Source organism: Aulonocara sp. 'chitande type north' Nkhata Bay, linkage group LG3, assembly GCF_057382095.1.
Source record: "Aulonocara sp. 'chitande type north' Nkhata Bay isolate Kocher_YH1m ecotype deep benthic linkage group LG3, A_spYH_male_GT1.1, whole genome shotgun sequence".
Classification (NCBI taxonomy): Eukaryota; Metazoa; Chordata; class Actinopteri; order Cichliformes; family Cichlidae; genus Aulonocara; species Aulonocara sp. 'chitande type north' Nkhata Bay.
Genome location: NC_141346.1, coordinates 8,201,103 through 8,217,365, shown reverse-complemented (window position 1 = coordinate 8,217,365; position 16,263 = coordinate 8,201,103). Strand labels below are relative to the sequence as shown.

Here is a 16,263-nt window from a genome sequence, read left to right as displayed (position 1 = left end):
TAAAGTGGGAGCAAGATCTTTTCATTAATCCAGAGTAAAATGTCTGTATGTGCTCAATACCTTCAAAATGAGTGAAAGCCCAAACTTACAGGACAAAGGCTGTCCCAAATGGGCCTTACACACTCAAACATATGCACCCATTGCAAAGACAACTCTGCTGAGAACTATATGCAAGCTATATGGTCCTGCACGCCTTTCTAGATGTTCTGGCAGAGGATGTGTGAAGACTTCTCCACATGGTTTAGTTGCAGTATCCCAACCTCACCCAAAGTGTGCATCTTAGGTGACATCAGTAACTACACAACTAAATACATCACTTATACTCCTTACTTTGTTATGCATCACTAAGAAAACTGTTAAATAAAAAAAAAGTTTGTGTATCAATCAATATTTACATTTATTTCTAGATCACATCAGTCTGTAGATAGTGTTTTCCTCCTCAAAAGATGAACTGCGTTTATTCGTTTCTCTCTGGTCCCCACTGATTCATCCTATTATTTAATAGGGGTGGTCTCATTTGCCTGGGTTCCTTAATAGTGAATTAAGGCATTCTCTGAAACTTAGAGGTCTGGCGGCTTCCTGGACCCTAAAGAGCTGTGGTTGTAGTTTTGGAGTGTCTGGGTTTCTGCCTCAGTTCGTGGTGGTGGGGGACTGGGGTGGGTGCTGCCTAGCGATCTTGGTGTGTGGGGCCTGGAGTGCTTGTGGTGGTGGGTCCTTGTCTCTAGTTGGGTGGCTGACCTCTTCTAGGTGCCTGCAGGCCCATTGTGTGGGATGGGATGGGGTGTCCATGTGCGGGAGTAACCAGTGCTGAGTGCAGCTTGTCCCAGACCCAGACTAGTGTGTCTTCTTCCTTTCTGGTGTTGTGACACAGTCACAGCCCCAAGATGTGGGACTCATCTACACACTATAGTCTACTCTCTGTGGTGGGAGGAGTTATTTCCTGGCTCGCCACTTCTGGGTAGGGATGGGTATCGTTTAAGTTTTATCCGATACCGGTGCCAAACCGGTACTTTTGAAACGGTGCCGGTGCTTAAAGAATGGAGAACACAAACTTTGTCCTAAAACCTCTCATGTTCAGCTGGTTTTATGTAAAAAGAAACAATGTTAGCCTTTTCTGCAGCTATAGGGCATACATGGTATCACTCTTGGCTGGAAGCAGTGCTTAATCAATGGAAAAAACACAAACTTTGTCCAAAAACCTCTCATGTTCAGGTGTTTTTTTGTAAAAAGATAACAATGTTAGCCTTTTCTGCAGCTATGGGGCATATATGGTATCACTCTTGGCTGGAAGCAGTGCTTAAACAATGGAAAAAACACAAACTTTGTCCTAAAACCTCTCATGTTTAGCCGTTTTCCACTTTTTCTTTGGTCATTTTAGCCTTTTTGGCCAGGGTGAAGAGAGTATCTGCCATCAAACAAGAAGACAGCCGCATGTAACTACGATGGTGTTTGCTAGTTCACCTTACGTGCATTAATGTAATAACGTGGTTAGCCTACTCAACGTAAATTACACGAACAACATTAAGCTACTCACGCAGAGAAGAACGGCTGCTGCTGCATCATCATCCGTCATCATTTCTGCTACACTGGCAGGGCTAGGGGCCAGGACTCTCCTCTTTGGGTTCTTAGGAGATGTTGCTAACTCCGGGTCTGATAACAGGCACCACACCCGCAGCAGATGTGCTCGGTGTGAGGTCTCGCAGCAAGCTATCAAATACGGCGCATTTCTCGGCTTTAAAAAAAAAAGCACTATACATCGCCAGGTTCGTCATCAGATTCAAGGTGTCACCTCCTTTGCACAGTATCACAGTATCAGCTTAAAGCACTTGTTGCAGGCTGCTGAGTTTGCATCTTTTGCTGTGAAGTACAGCCAGACTTTTGACCGCTTCACCTTGGGCATTTTTACTTGTTGGTTCCAGGGCCGGTGGTTGGACATTGTGGTGTGGTAGTTCACCGGCTCCCTTGGTGGCCAGGGGTGGCTTTGAGCTCTTCCATGTCAGGAGGTAACTGTCTTGTGTACTGGGCAGTTCTTCAGCACATGGAGCACTGGGACCCTGGTCTCGGCTCTCACCTATAGTGGGATCTGCTGCTCATCGACTGGCCCTCTAGGGCTGTCACCCTTTGGCCATCTAGGGCCTCTTCCCTTTTTCCTTCTTGCCCTGCCGTAGACAGGATCATACTCTATACAACATATATTGTAATAACCAAAATAGCATGGATAGACAAAATAAACAGTTAAACCTTAAAAAAGGGGAGCCCATAGAGAATATACAGAGCTGATTTGGAAAAGCAAAATGTGTTTGGCACAACAGTGCATTCAGATCATAATTCTGATTGCAAAGGCTGCCAGACAGAACTGGATTTTTAAAAGGAAAAAAAGGAAAAACAGAAATATCATCATTCTCAACTCATCTGCTCCACTGACAGTGACACCTTCAACGTCAACACTTTCACTTCAACATCAGTGCTAATGTATGGGAACATCCTGTCAGTGAAAGTGTGTGTGAAGGTGTGTATGTGTGTGTTAGTATCAGGATCAGAGAACGACAGCTTTCCTCTGTTCCAGTCCAGATTCACTCTGATCCTTTGGATCATCTGTGCTGAGAGAGCAGTGGATCCTGCTAATGGAGACCATGCTGAGTATTTATCTTCCCCAAACCATATTATCCATAATCCAGAGAGTATGCTTTGTTTCCTCTGCACAGACTCTGCTAACACACCCAGTCCCCACCATGTACTGTCTCCAACTTCAACATCCCAGCTGTGACTCCCTGAGTTAAAGCCCTCAGAGCCCAGGACAGAGCTGTAATAATCAAATCTCTCTGGATTATCAGGAAGCTGCTGCTTCTCTCCTCCTTCAGTCACACTGGTCAGATCTTCAGACAGGATGAGTTCTGGATGAGCAGTGTTTGGGTCCAGAATGAGAGGAGTGTAGGAGACCATGTCCTTCATGTTGTTCCAGATGTTGAAGGTCAGGTTGCCCAGGTGTTTGGCCTGGTCTATCAGAGCTCCTGAGGGTAGCTGTGGATCATCCAGCAGGGGGCAGCGCTGGACTCTTTCCACTGCAGCCTTGTAGTTGTGCAGGAATGAGACGTCTTCAGCTCTCAGCTCCTCCTCTGTGGCTCTGACTGTGTCTGAAAGAGCTGCTATCTCTCTGCTCAGAGCCTCCATCTTCTCCTTCATCATCCCACTCTTCTGCTCCTCTTCCTCCCTCAGTGCAGCCAGCCTGGCCTCCTCTTCCTCTGCTAGAAACTGGTGAAGCTTCTTAAACTGCTCCTTAATCTGCCTCTCTGTGTGTCGGGCCTGGACCTTAATGTGTTCTGCTGTTTGATCAAACTTCACTTGAACTCGTTTGCAAACATTTAACTTCTTCTTTAAGGGCTCCAGAGTTTCCTGAAGTTCCTTCTTGTGTTGTTGTGCAGCTTCATCGATGGGTCTGAATCTGTGATTGGTGTGTTTTTCTGTTTCTCTGCAGATGTGACACACTGGCACTCTGCTCTGCTCTCTGAAGACCTCCTGACAGACCGGACAGCAGAGATCCTCCTCTGATCTGGAAGCCATTGAGTCTGCGAGTGAAGCTGAAAACAGCAGACAGGAAGTACAGTCAGTCCTGGCTCCCCTCCCTCCTCTACCACCTTCACTGAAACTTCCTTTGAGTCGTGTTTTTGCTCAAACTCACATTCAGTGTGTGCAGCGTCAGCAGCTTGAAGCAGCAGTGTTGGAGTTTTCCACTTTTCTCTCCTGTAGCTGGACTCACTCAGAGGAAGCTGCTAGTTTGGACCAAATGTGAGTGTGATTCCAGTGTTGTTGTTACAGCCCTTACAACTCAGAGTGTGTTTTATTCCAAAGTTCAGACTGCCAGAAGCTGCAAAAGTTATTGATTAACAGCGTTTATCTCATTTCACTTGCACAGGTCAGTGCATGAAATCAGCTGTTTGAGAACGTTTAGCATCAATGTGCTGCAGGAGCATGAAAACATGATGTTGCTTTTTTCTGCTTTGGTGGATAATTTACAGTATAGAGGCATGAACAAAGTACATTATATAATTCATTGTATGAATAGCCTCTTTGGGCAGCTTTGATAGTGTTGTTTTTGTTGCAAAGTAAGCAAAGCATTTCATCGTGAATCACGTGCAATTAAAACAGAAGAATACCTCGATAAAAACTCGGTCATTCAGTTCAGAAAATTACAAAAAGGTTGGATCTGTTCATCTGGACGTAGCGTTTTTAGTCAGAGAAATGTTTCGTCACTCATCCAAGTGACTTCTTCAGTATCAACTGACTGGAGGTTTCCCCAAATCTTATAAACAGTACATTTGCACAATAACTAAAACCCACCCATAGACTAACAATAGGCTGTAACCTCAGCTTTGTGATCATTAATATTCAAATTGTCACAGCCATCAATCAAAAACTATCGATCAGTGGTCTTTGATCAAGACTTTTGGGTTTTTACTTACCTGGGTGATTGAGCATGCTTTAAGAAAAGTTATGAAAATAATTTGTTAAATATGTTTTTTACAGTTAAAAAAAACCCTTTTCTACTCAGATGTTAGTTGTTGTAATAGTTTTATTACAACATTTTGCCACATTGCGTCTTTCATGACAAAACAGTGAGAGGTGTTATTGTTGTCTTCAAATATATTTGATAAAGGTCATCCAATTAATGCAAATTTCATGTTTTTAGCTGTTATAATCTGATGAGCAATATTTTATTTTATTTGTTTGTTCTTTAATTTTTCAATTTTTCCCCTAAGAGAGTTCCAGCTTTATGTGGTCAGTTGTGTGCCTCAGTGACCCTAAGAGCTAGACGAGCAGAAGCTTAGCTTTCAGGTGATACACCCAACTTGGTCAGGTCAGGGTTGAGGCCTGACAGTGCAATCCAATTACATGACAAAAACAGTTATCCAGAGAGTTATTTCAGAGATAAAACCTTTAAATCAATCAAATTTGACTGGAGCACAATTGGGGGGGTTGAATAGAGTTTGTGCGAACCTCTGATCAGTTTTCTGAATCAAAGGTTTGGGGACTGGACAAAGGATGTTCAAACACTCAAACATACGAACTCACTGCACAGTGCACACACTGTGCTGTGAACTGTAGGGATGCCATCTGGTTCTGCAGACCTGTTCAGAGATTCTGGCTGAGGACATGTGAGTCCAGTAACGGGGACAGATTCATCATATGCAGAACTGAATCATTCATTAATGTTACGACTTCTTTAAGCAGCCTTGGGACTTAAAAGACACATTGATGATTTGGAGGAAGTAATTATTGAAGTTAACTCATAAAGATCAATCAGAGAGAAAGAGTCTAAATAAATATCAGTAGTATTAAAAGTAGCTGTACATAACTGCTCCTGACCCTGAATCCTCCTTTAGTTATGCCTCAATAGGCGCAGGCTGGTGGGGGATTCCCATGATGCACTGAGCGCTATTCGCCCACTATGTGGTTATGAATCTCTATGCATTTAATCATTAGTTATTATTCATCTCTGGCTGTCTTCTACGGAGTGTGTTTATCCTGATATGATCGAGGATGGCCGCCTCACCCCAGGCCTGGTTCTGCTCGATGTTTCTTCCTGTTAAAAGGGAGTTTTTCCTTCCCACTGTTGCAAAAGCTTTTCTTCATAACAGCTCATCTGATTATTAAAGTCTTTCTCCGTTTTATTTTAGGGTCTTTGCCTTATAATGTAAAGTGCTACGAGGGGACTGTTGTTGTGAGGCTTCAATAGTCTCAACGTTATGATTCTGTCAGAATGAGATTCCTGAACAAATGTAACAATTATAAATAAATAATGTTGCAAGCCTGTAAATGAATGTCAACACTGCTCCCCCTGCTGAATACATAAGACATTACCACTGTTTTTTCTCAGCGTCATCATTAGTCATGCTTGCATCTTCCTTGTCATAGACATGGATATCATTACGGTGGCCCATCAGCCGGTAATCGGTGAGGACCCCTTCAGTGTTTTTGCTGTATCTGTACAAGTTGATTAATTTATATTTCTTGCTGAAATAAATCAACTAAGCACAAAAAGTACTTTGTCTCACTGCAAATAATGCTGAAACTTGGTTTTGTGGAATAACAGGTTGAAGTTGCTAGATCTGTCTAACTGCTATAACAGATTCTGCTAGTCAGGAGCCGATCAGGCACCTGATTTTCAGCACCTGGTCTTCTGGAAGCTAAAAATTATGACACAATAGCAGAATAAGCTGTTTGTCGTGGATGCAATCTACATTCTCAACTCTGCTGCTCAACCCATGAATAAAATTTTCCTTATAAATGTGCTTCCATTTAAAGAGAAATAAATAGACTTTGCAATGGTATAGGATTTATTGTCAAAAAGCATTGTTACAACACACAAATAAACAACCAAACACAAATTGAATGACTTTTCTGGTGCATGTTCTCTAAATGTAAAAATGTACTTTTCTATAGAAAAGGAGCACACTGAACTTTAACCATCATTAAATGTAACATCAGGGTTTCTCTGATACAACTATAAGAATAATGTAATGAACTTTATAAAGAATGCTGAGAGTTTTTACTACTCTGGACAGAAAATGCTAATTTGAATATCGGTCATCTTTTCACTCGGGTGTTGCAGTGATTTGACTCCTGGTCAGTGTGAGCTCTACACACTGCTATGACTCTGTCCCACATTTTCTAAATATAACACTTTTAGGCAACATAAATTATCACGTGTCTATTTAACAAAATCTTTTCCCACAGATTCTGCAGCCTTCACATAACCGTGTCACCTGTGTGTATTCATGTGAACTTTCAATCCTGATTGGTAAGGGAATCTTTTCCCACAAGTGCTGCAGCTATATGGCTTCTCACCTGTGTGACGCCTCATGTGACGATTCATGTGTATCCATTGACTAAATTGTTTCCCACAGGTGCTACAAGGATAAGGTTTCTCACCTGTGTGAACTCTGACATGTTTCTTCAGGTAGGTTGCACAGTTAAAGGTTTTACCACAGGTGCTACAAGAATATGGCTTCTCACCTGTGTGAACTCTTGTGTGAGTGGTCAATTGTGAGTTGGAAGTGAATGCTTTCCCACAGGTGCTACACAAAAATGCCTTCTCACCTGTGTGAACTCTTACGTGAGCATTTAGCAGGGATCTAAGGACAAACGTTTTATCACAGGTGCTACAAGAATATGGCTTCTCACCTGTGTGACGTCTCATATGTATATTCAGTTGGGATTTAAACAGAAACGCCTTTCCACAGGTGCTACAAGAATACGGTTTCTCACCTGTGTGACGTCTCACGTGTGCAGTCAGGCGTGATTTAAACTGAAAACTTTTCCCACAGATGTCACATTGTTCAGTCTTTTTTCTTGCCCCACTTTGACCCTGACTCTCTGACAGAGCAGGATTTTCCACTTTATTACTGTCACTTTTCTTTTTGCGACGTCTGATTGTCTTCACCTCTGCATTTTCAGATGACCCCGAGTCCACATGCTGACTTTCTTCCTGATCTTGGCTCTCTGCTTCAGCAGAGCTGTGAGAGATTTGCTCACTGTTTGGTTCTGCTTCACTGTGGTCACTTTCCTCATAAGCAGGAGTCACCATGAAGGTATCAGCCTCCTGCCTCACTCCCAGCTGCTCTCCCTTCTGACTGCTGCAGAGATCCTCCTGTTCCTCATTAATCTGTGGAGGGTCTGGGTCCTCCTGGTCCACACTGGAGCTCCTCTCCTCGTTATAGTTTTCCTGGTTTGTGAGAGGTTCCTCCTTCTCCACCTCGTCCTCACAGACATTTAGTCGTTGAAGGTCTGAAGAGACAAATGAAAACATTTTTTTTATATACACTCAACAAAAATATAAACGCAACACCTTTGTTACTGCTCCCATTCCCCATGGGATGGACGTAGAGACCTAAAATTCATCCCAGATACACAATATAACCATCCCTCCCAAACAGTGGTCACAAATCAGTCCAAATGTGTGGTAGTGGGCACATCTGCTATATTGAGATAATCCATCCCATCTCACAGGTGTGCCACATCAGGATGCTGATCTGACATCATGAGTAGTGCACAGGTGTACCTCAGACTGCCCACAACAAAAGGCCACCCTGGAATGTGCAGTTTTGTCTCACAGCAAAATGCCACAGATGCCACAAGCAATGAGGGAGCGTGCAATTGGCATGCTGACAACAGGAATGTCAACCAGGTCTTGACCTGACTCCAGCTCGTCGCCGTAACAGACTTGTGTGGGCAAATGCTCACATTCGATGGCGTCTGGCACGTTGGAGAGGTGTGCGCTTCACGGATGAATCATGGTTCACATTGTTCAGGGAAGATGGCAGCTGAGAATGTCCCAGTTCTTGCATGGCCAGCATACTCACCGGACATGTCACCCATTGAGCATGTTCGGGATGTGCTTGACCGGCGTATACGACAGCGTGTACCAGTTCCCACGAATATCCAACAACCTCGCACAGCCATTGAAGTGGAGTGGACCAACATTCCACAGGCCACAATTGACAATCTGATAGACTCCATGCGACGATGTGTTGCACTGCATGAGGCAAATGGTGGTCACACCAGATACTGACCGGTTCTGGGTCCCCAGACCCCCAATAGCGCAAAAAACTGCACATTCCATTCTTGGATCTTGTGTGTCTCTCTCTCTGTGCATGTGTGTTTCCATATGTGTCCATATTTGTGATTGTGTGGCTGTTATATGGTTTTTTTTGCCGATTTTTTTTCATTTAACAAGTATATTTGAGGGACCCTCAGCATGTTCAGCATTTTTTCAGCTGTCCATTTTGCTTTTCCAATTTTTCTGTTTAACTTATTACTATTGCGCTAAATCATAGCATTTCTGCTGTTTTATAAGATTTGTGCTAAATATAGTATTTCTGATTAATTATAGTTTTTCTACCAAATCATAGTACAGTATTTTTGCTTTTTATAGGATTTTTATAGGATATTTATATTGCTTAATATAGTATTTCTGCTTTTTATAGGATTTGTGCTTAATACAGTATTTCTGCTAAATGTAGTATTTATGCTTAATCATAGTATTTCTATATATTTCTGCCAGGTCCCCAGGCAGCCAATCCTCTGTGAGGACTGAGACATTCAAATTTACAAATCAGGGTCTGCACGGCTTCCCAGCCAATCATATATGTGGGCTGAGGCATTCAAATTTGCATATTGGGGCCTTTGTGGCTTCTAAGCCAACAAGTCATCGATGTCATATATCTCTAAAAATTCATATTTTAATGATAAATTGTCAACACTTGACGATTCCCCCATCTCTTCTGAACAAAACGGCGTAAAAATGACCGTTCTGGCCAATGCAGTTAGGAAATTGTGGTCATTTGTTTGAGGGGAGTCCTCACTATGAGAAATAGACTGCAAAAATCCTGTCTCTGTGCTGCGTGTGTGCACCTGTTTTGGCAGGAAAAAGTACACAGCCTCTGTGGATTCAAATTTAGCAGCTCCCAGGCTCTTTTTTTTTTTTTCACAGGTGAACAAAAATTAGTTTTGAGGGAACTTAACCATGTTCTGTTTTTTTTCATCTTGTCATTTTACTTTTCCAGTATTTTCACTTAAGTTATTGCTATTCTGCTCAATCATAGTATTTGTTCTAAATCATTGTTATTATGCTATATTGTAGTATTTCTGCTAAATCATAGTATTTCTACTATATTATATTTTTCTTTCTAAATATAGCATTTCTGCTATATAATTGTATTTCTGCTATGTTATAATATTTGTGCTAAACCAGAGTATTTGTGCTGAAACATAGTATTGATTTAAAATTACAATATTCATAGTTCATCACAGTGTCTCTGGTAAATCACAATATTTCTGCTCTGTTGTACTATTTTTGTAAATCATAGTGTTTCTGTAATGTTTAAGTATTTTTGGCTAAATATATTCTTTCTGTTATCTTATACTATTTCTCCTAAATTCTTGTATTTTTTAGAAGTTATCATGTTTCTGGTAAGTTACAATATTTCTGCTAAGTTCTGCTATGCTATTGTATTTCTGCCAAGTATTATGTTTCCTCTAAGATATTGCAGTTCTGCTAAGTTATTCCATTTTAGCAAAGTTCCTTTGCTTCTGCAAAGTTTTAACAATTTCTGCAAGTTTTCAGCTTTTCCCGCTAGTTTTTGCATACAGCTTCAGCTTTAAAGCATCCACACTGCATTTTCGCAGGAAATGCAAATTTTTCTAGTTAAAGTTCTGACCTTTATTTCTTCCTGTGAATCATCCCAGTTTTACAAACCTATTCTGTGCAGCTTTATCTCGGGTTTCCAGATGGTCGCCAGCAGTTTGAGCCAATCATCATCAGTTCTGACACCGTCAGCCTCCTGCTTCACTCCCAGCTGCTGCAGTTCCTCCTCCTGTCTCTCTTTCATCTGTGGAGGCTCTGGATCCTCCTGGTCCACACTGGAGATCATCTCCTGGTTAAAGACCTGCTGTTCTGTCAGAGGCTCCTCTTTCCCACAAACATGAAGCTGTTGGAATTCTGAAGAGAGAAATAGAGAAAAAGATGATGAAAAAACTCCTTAATAAAAACAAACAACAGGCCACATTCACTCATTTTTGCTTTCTAACTAATAGGGCTGCCACCAGTAGACTAGTCACGATTACGTCGACTATCAAAATCGTCTGACTAATTTAATAGGTCGTTAATGGGTCGTTTCAAGCTTTGCAAGATCCTGAAAGATGAAGGAATGAGAAGATTTAAGAGTGTAATAATGGACTGAAATAGAAGATGCAGCAATGCATCAACGAGGATGCCAGCCACCCAGTAAACACCAAAAGAAGACGCAGTCTCTGAAATCAGGAAGGGGGGTAAAGACTTTAACAACACTGTAGACTGAATTTATCAATTTTGTTTCACAGGCATTTTACCCTGTTGTACCATCAAAAATATAAATTACAATATGGTAATAATGAAATCATTAAAAATTATTTGGTGTTTTAGTCTCTTTAATTATTCTTAATCTGATTCCACAAAAGCATAAAGAAAAAAATTGACTGAAAGTCTAAACTCTCTGGAACAGCTGCTTCAAATTCTTCTTTTTATGTGTGACAGGTGAGACCTGACCTTTGTCGGTAGTTTTCCCCTTTGAGGCAACGGAACATGTCCCACTTGAGTTTCTGTAGTTTGGCAGAGGCTTAAAGTCATTTTTACTCTTGTAGAAGGAAACACTGTTTTATTCCTGCAGAGAAATGTGTAGTGGACTCCGCCACCACTTGCCGATACTTATTAGGGTGTGACCCTAACTTGTGAACAGGGGTATTCCTGCTGTGGTCAACTGTTCAGTGTAAGTGATGTCCTGTTTTCATTTACAGATTGCCAAGATGCTGCAGCTTTGCCTGGATGGATTTTTGGCTGCAGGCCGAAGTCCCGAAACACCAGTGTTTGTTTTAATTTGTTTTAGACTGGTTTAACTCGACTGCAAAGAGCTGAAGATTATTGTGACAGCTGTGGCTGTCGATGTTGTTTTGTTTATTTGTTTGTTGTTTTTCTTCATTGTATCAGTAGGCTCCAATGTGTGTACTGATTGTAGTTGAGAGTGGTTTACTTTTATTTTTTTAATATATCGTTGCAGACAGCGAAGGCGCTGCACGGAAACTCATCTTTTTCTTGCCACTTTTGCATGCACCGTGGTGGTGAGCTTGGGTGGAGACAACAATGATGAATTTCCTTTTTATAGTGCTTTACCCAGTTGGGGGAACTGACTATATACTTACAGCTGCATATACGCTGCAGCTCCATCCTATTGAAATAGATACCTCCCTCAAGTCACATATTTTATTTATGTTTACCAAAATATGAGGAAATCAGGGGCAGCTCAAGACTTAAAAACCTGAACTAAATGCTGGCCTTAAACTCGCTGCTTTATCAGCATCAAGGCGTTTATTTCTTTTCAGGGTTTTACTCCTGCTAAACAATAATCTCACAGATGAACTCAAACTGCACTGATTGTTTCAGTACGACTGTGAAAAACAGCCAAACACACCTGACTGCAGTCTTTAGCTGATGCCCAGTGTCTGATATTTTACACAAATTAGACTCTGAAATTAAATTAATCACCAAGGTAACAGCTTTCTGCTCCCAGCTAACATCAGAGAAATCCCGGAGACGCTGACGAGCTTTCATGTCTTCATCAACAGAGAGGAACCTGAGCTCAGCACACGTGTCCGTACCTGAGCCGTGTGAGTGTGTGTCGGGTCTCCGGCTGATATCCAGCAGTCTGCGCTGACGCTGGATCTCCTCCTCATACTGGACGATGGTTTTCTGAACCTCGCAGAAGATTTGTTGGCAAACAGCAGCCAGCCTCTCCTGTATGAACTCTCTCAGAGACTCAGCTGAACACATGGCTGCTTCAGCTGCTGCGGGTCGATAGAAGCGACAGCGACGCTGTGTTATTGGTGTTTGATCGACAGGAACAGGAGCGATACTTGAGCTCGGTCTGCTTCATAGGACGGCAGCCACGTCTGCGCACGCGCAACTCTTCTCCCGCCGTCGCTACTCTGCTGAGGTTTGCTGTAAGCGGTCACGTGGGGCGCTCATATCCTACGGATCTCCGCATGGGACATTAAAGCAAAAGGCGTGTTTTGTGGGATTCCGCAAAGTTTTTAAATTTATTCCAGTTAAGTTATGTTATTTCACAGCGAACAGAACCGGTTCTTTTCTAAACCTAAAACCTGGATAGTTGTTTGTCTTTATGTTTTAAACCACCGGTGTCGAACTCTAGGCCTCGAGGGCCGGTGTCCTGCAGGTTTTAGATGTGTCCTTGATACAACACCGCTGATTTAAAGGTAAATAACCGCCTCAACATGTCTTGAAGTTCTCCAGAAGCCTGGTAATGAACTAATCATTTGATTCAGGTGTGTTGACCAAGGGTGTTATCTAAAACCTGCAGGACACTGGCCCCTGAGGCCTGGAGTTCGACACCCCGTGTTAAACCAGTGACGGGATGGCGCCCTTTCCAGCGTGTACCATGCATCTCGCCCCATCGTAGCTGGGATACACTCCAGCCACACCTTCTTTGCTTTGTGTTCATACCTAACAGAGAAAGATCACGTGTCCTCATTAGGAGAGGGATTTGTTGGTGTGTAGGGCTGTAGCCTCAGGTTTTTATTATGAGACGGCGTGTTTCAGATCATTTTACAGAGTAACATCAAAGTAACTTAACAAGTAGTACAAGTTAGCTAATTACACCCAGGTCTTTCTCCTGGGTGTAAATAAGTAAATCATGTCTGAGCAGGGACGCTGAGATTGGAACTTTTACTACCATTGGTGAAAAGTGATCTATTAAACAAAACTCTACAATAAAGCATAAGCGCAACACTCATGAATATTCTCATAACTAACATATAACTTAAGGCCCTTTACATTTGAATGCCTGTGATTTTGACATGGACCTCAAACTTACACAGACGCATACAAAACCAAAGAAACAAAAAAGCTTCAGTGTCAAACTAGCTTTACTTTCATGGATCTGTAGCAATTTCACCTGATTTATCACTCAGTGTCAAAACACACAAATAACTCATTCATTTATTAACAGAAAAGTACAATCAAATTACCTACACCACAAATTAAGTTCAAATGAATAAAATGAAATTATTTTCATGTGTTCACTCCAGCTAAGCTAATGAAACAAACAAAGATGTCAATATTGGCAAAATATAAATTTGTTGAAGTCAAATTATAATATTAAATAAGAAATTAATCTATAAAAGGCAATAAATAATGGTTCAACCATTCTGTTTACTTACTATTTTAATGTATCTCTCTCATTTTGTATTACTTTTTCTATACCTGTCTACATGGATTTATCGTTTTCAACCCAAATAGCTGTGTATTATTTGTAACACAAAAACATGAATGAAACCACAGAACACATTAAAACCCTTTCAAATATATCATGAAGAAAGCTGAAAGCTACAAAAACAAAAGTAGACAAACATGTCAACACAGGCGAAAATACAAGTCAAAACTAAGACCACAACAGTAACTATGGCAACACCAGCACAAACTTTACCCACCACCTGCAGTTCTTACTAGGGCCCCGCCCCTCCCTGAGCCTGGTTCTGTCGGAGGTTTTTTCCTGTTAAAAGGGAGTTTTTCCTTCCCACTGTTGCCAAAGTGCTTGCTCATAGGGGGTCATATGATTGTTGTTGTTTTTTCTCTGAATTTATTATTGTAGGGTCTACTTTACAATATAAAGCACCTCAATGTGACTTATTTTGGTGCTATAGAAGTAAAATTGAATTGAAATGAATTGAACTGAATTCATGGCTGTTACAGTTATTAAACAATAGAAGTAGAAACAGGACATAAACAGTACAATGTTTTGCTGTCCCCCCTGACCTCCTCAATCAGATCTCTGGCTATCCTCACTTTCTTCTCCATCATTTGTGTAAGTCAGCAGAGGTTGCTGTCAGATGAAACAGAACTATGGATCCTAATAAACTGCACACAGACAAAGCCTGTGCAGTGACGTCCACAGAAGGACAGTGTCTGAAAGTATTGAAAGAGACACTGCAAAACAAAGCAAGAGACTAGAGCCTATCAGGAAAACTAGTGAGTGGACCTCTGATTCAAGACTTTCTACCAAACTACAACTGCAGCTGAACAAATGAGCTGTTGGTGGAACTTTACACTCTGAAATATTGAAAGATTCAAAGGATGAGACAGCTCAGCACAGCATGTTATTAACTTCACACATGAAGTGGTTCAGTCCAGTCAGTCTTCAGTTTTGCAGCCACCGTCCACATCCTGCTTCTTTGACTGGTCGTCATGGTAACTCTGGACTTTCCTCCAATGAATCCTGAAGTCTGTCAGTCCTTCTGACAGCATGAGGCCTGACAGCTGGACAAAATGTGCAGATGATTAGATTAGATTAGATTAGATAGAACTTTATTAATCCCTCGGGTGGGTTCCTCTGGGAAATTCGATTTCCAAAAAGCACAGCACCGACAGAAGTTCCAGAGTTACAGAATATTATATATATATATATATATATATATATATATATATATATATACACACACACACACACACACACACATATATAAATACAGAGACAATATAAATAAAATATACGAAGGGGATAAATAGAATAAATAGGAATAAAAATTAAAAATACAAGTGAATGAATTGCACATTTCGAGTATTGAGTCTATTGCACTGTTGACTATTTACAAAAGTATTGCACAAAAGGTATTGCACAGTGGGGTGAAGAGGCACTACAGCTTAGTTGTTCCCCCCTCCTTTGTCCTCCTGTCTCCCCTCCCTCTCCCCTCCAGAGAGGAGTTAAACAGTTTGATGGCGTGTGGGACAAAGGAGTTTTTAAGTCTGTTAGTTCTTGTCTTGGGGAGAAGCAACCTGTCACTGAACAGACTCTTCTGGCTGTTAATGGCCGTGTGCAGAGGATGCCCAGCATTGTCCATAATGTCCATCAGGTCTTTAGATGATGAAAAACATGAAGCATAGTTTGAACTTGTGTCAAGTTTGTGTTGGTGACTGAACTGCTGACCTGCTGTGAAACCTGCTGCTGGATCTCTGTGCTGTGCATGTCTGCCTCTGACTGAAGCTTCATTTTCACCACTGTTTGCTTTGTCACTGCTAAAAATGAACCACATATAACAACACAAACATTAGTGTTTTACATGATGACAGGATCTTACAGTGTTTGCATTCTGGACCTCACCTGTGAAACAGAAAAGATAGTTACTGCTTGTACAAAAGTCATCATCCCAGTTCCCTGACATTAAATCAAATGCTCCACAGTATTGGTTTGAAAGGTAGTTATCAGGCATAAAAGACCTCCAGTTAGTGAATGTGGAGGTTGTGTTGTCAGACCAGAAGGCCCAGGGATCCCTGTAGAGGCCAATCCACACATACTGAACCCCTGATCCATTCAAAGTGAGCGTGATGTTGGATTTCTCCTCTTTGCTTCTTATACTGGTCAGGTCTGTGTGGTATGTCCTGCAGTACGACTGAGCCTCTGACCAGGAGCGACTCTCCATCACTAAGATGTAACTTGTACTGCTGGCTGTAAAAAATTAGGTACCGTAGTGAAATCAGTGAGCTGACTTGGAGAAGCAGCTGAGTTAGCTTACCGGTGTATTTTCTTATTAAGTGTTAGCTACTAGTTCCGCTTAGAATTGGTTTTCTGGCATGTCAATAAAATGACTTTGAAAATATAGAAATCTAAAGAATATTAGTATATTTACTGTGATACTGATAATACTGGTAATGGTCAACAG

The 16,263-nt window shown here is 41.5% G+C and overlaps 2 protein-coding genes across 2 annotated transcripts; both read right to left on the bottom strand.

Moving 5' to 3' along the window:
* Positions 1 to 6,330: 6,330 nt before the first annotated feature.
* On the bottom strand, positions 6,331 to 12,504 carry LOC147333778 (uncharacterized). Its single transcript, XM_086269869.1, has 3 exons — positions 12,190 to 12,504; positions 10,256 to 10,498; positions 6,331 to 7,785 (listed from the first exon to the last, which is right to left on the bottom strand). The coding sequence occupies exons 1-3, from the start codon at positions 12,359 to 12,361 to the stop codon at positions 6,761 to 6,763; spliced, it is 1,440 nt and encodes a 479-aa protein (XP_086125995.1). The 5' UTR covers positions 12,362 to 12,504; the 3' UTR covers positions 6,331 to 6,760.
* A 2,090-nt stretch (positions 12,505 to 14,594) lies between these two features.
* Positions 14,595 to 16,044, bottom strand: LOC147333777 (C-type lectin lectoxin-Lio2-like). Its single transcript, XM_086269902.1, has 3 exons — positions 15,705 to 16,044; positions 15,531 to 15,619; positions 14,595 to 14,863 (listed from the first exon to the last, which is right to left on the bottom strand). The coding sequence occupies exons 1-3, from the start codon at positions 16,021 to 16,023 to the stop codon at positions 14,738 to 14,740; spliced, it is 534 nt and encodes a 177-aa protein (XP_086126028.1). The 5' UTR covers positions 16,024 to 16,044; the 3' UTR covers positions 14,595 to 14,737.
* Between the last annotated feature and the right edge of the window lie 219 nt (positions 16,045 to 16,263).

Excerpts from the sequence above, each read along its gene's own strand:
- LOC147333778 (XM_086269869.1), bottom strand. The coding sequence starts at position 12,361 with ATGTGTTCAGCTGAGTCTCTGAGAGAGTTCATACAGGAGAGGCTGGCT. Across the intron at positions 10,499-12,189 it reads CACACACTCACACGGCTCAG|AATTCCAACAGCTTCATGTT; the intron begins GTACGGACACGT and ends TTCTCTCTTCAG. Across the intron at positions 7,786-10,255 it reads GATAAAGCTGCACAGAATAG|ACCTTCAACGACTAAATGTC; the intron begins GTTTGTAAAACT and ends TTGTCTCTTCAG.
- LOC147333777 (XM_086269902.1), bottom strand. The coding sequence starts at position 16,023 with ATGGAGAGTCGCTCCTGGTCAGAGGCTCAGTCGTACTGCAGGACATAC. Across the intron at positions 15,620-15,704 it reads CTATCTTTTCTGTTTCACAG|CAGTGACAAAGCAAACAGTG; the intron begins GTGAGGTCCAGA and ends GTTCATTTTTAG. Across the intron at positions 14,864-15,530 it reads AGCAGCAGGTTTCACAGCAG|CTGTCAGGCCTCATGCTGTC; the intron begins GTCAGCAGTTCA and ends CATTTTGTCCAG.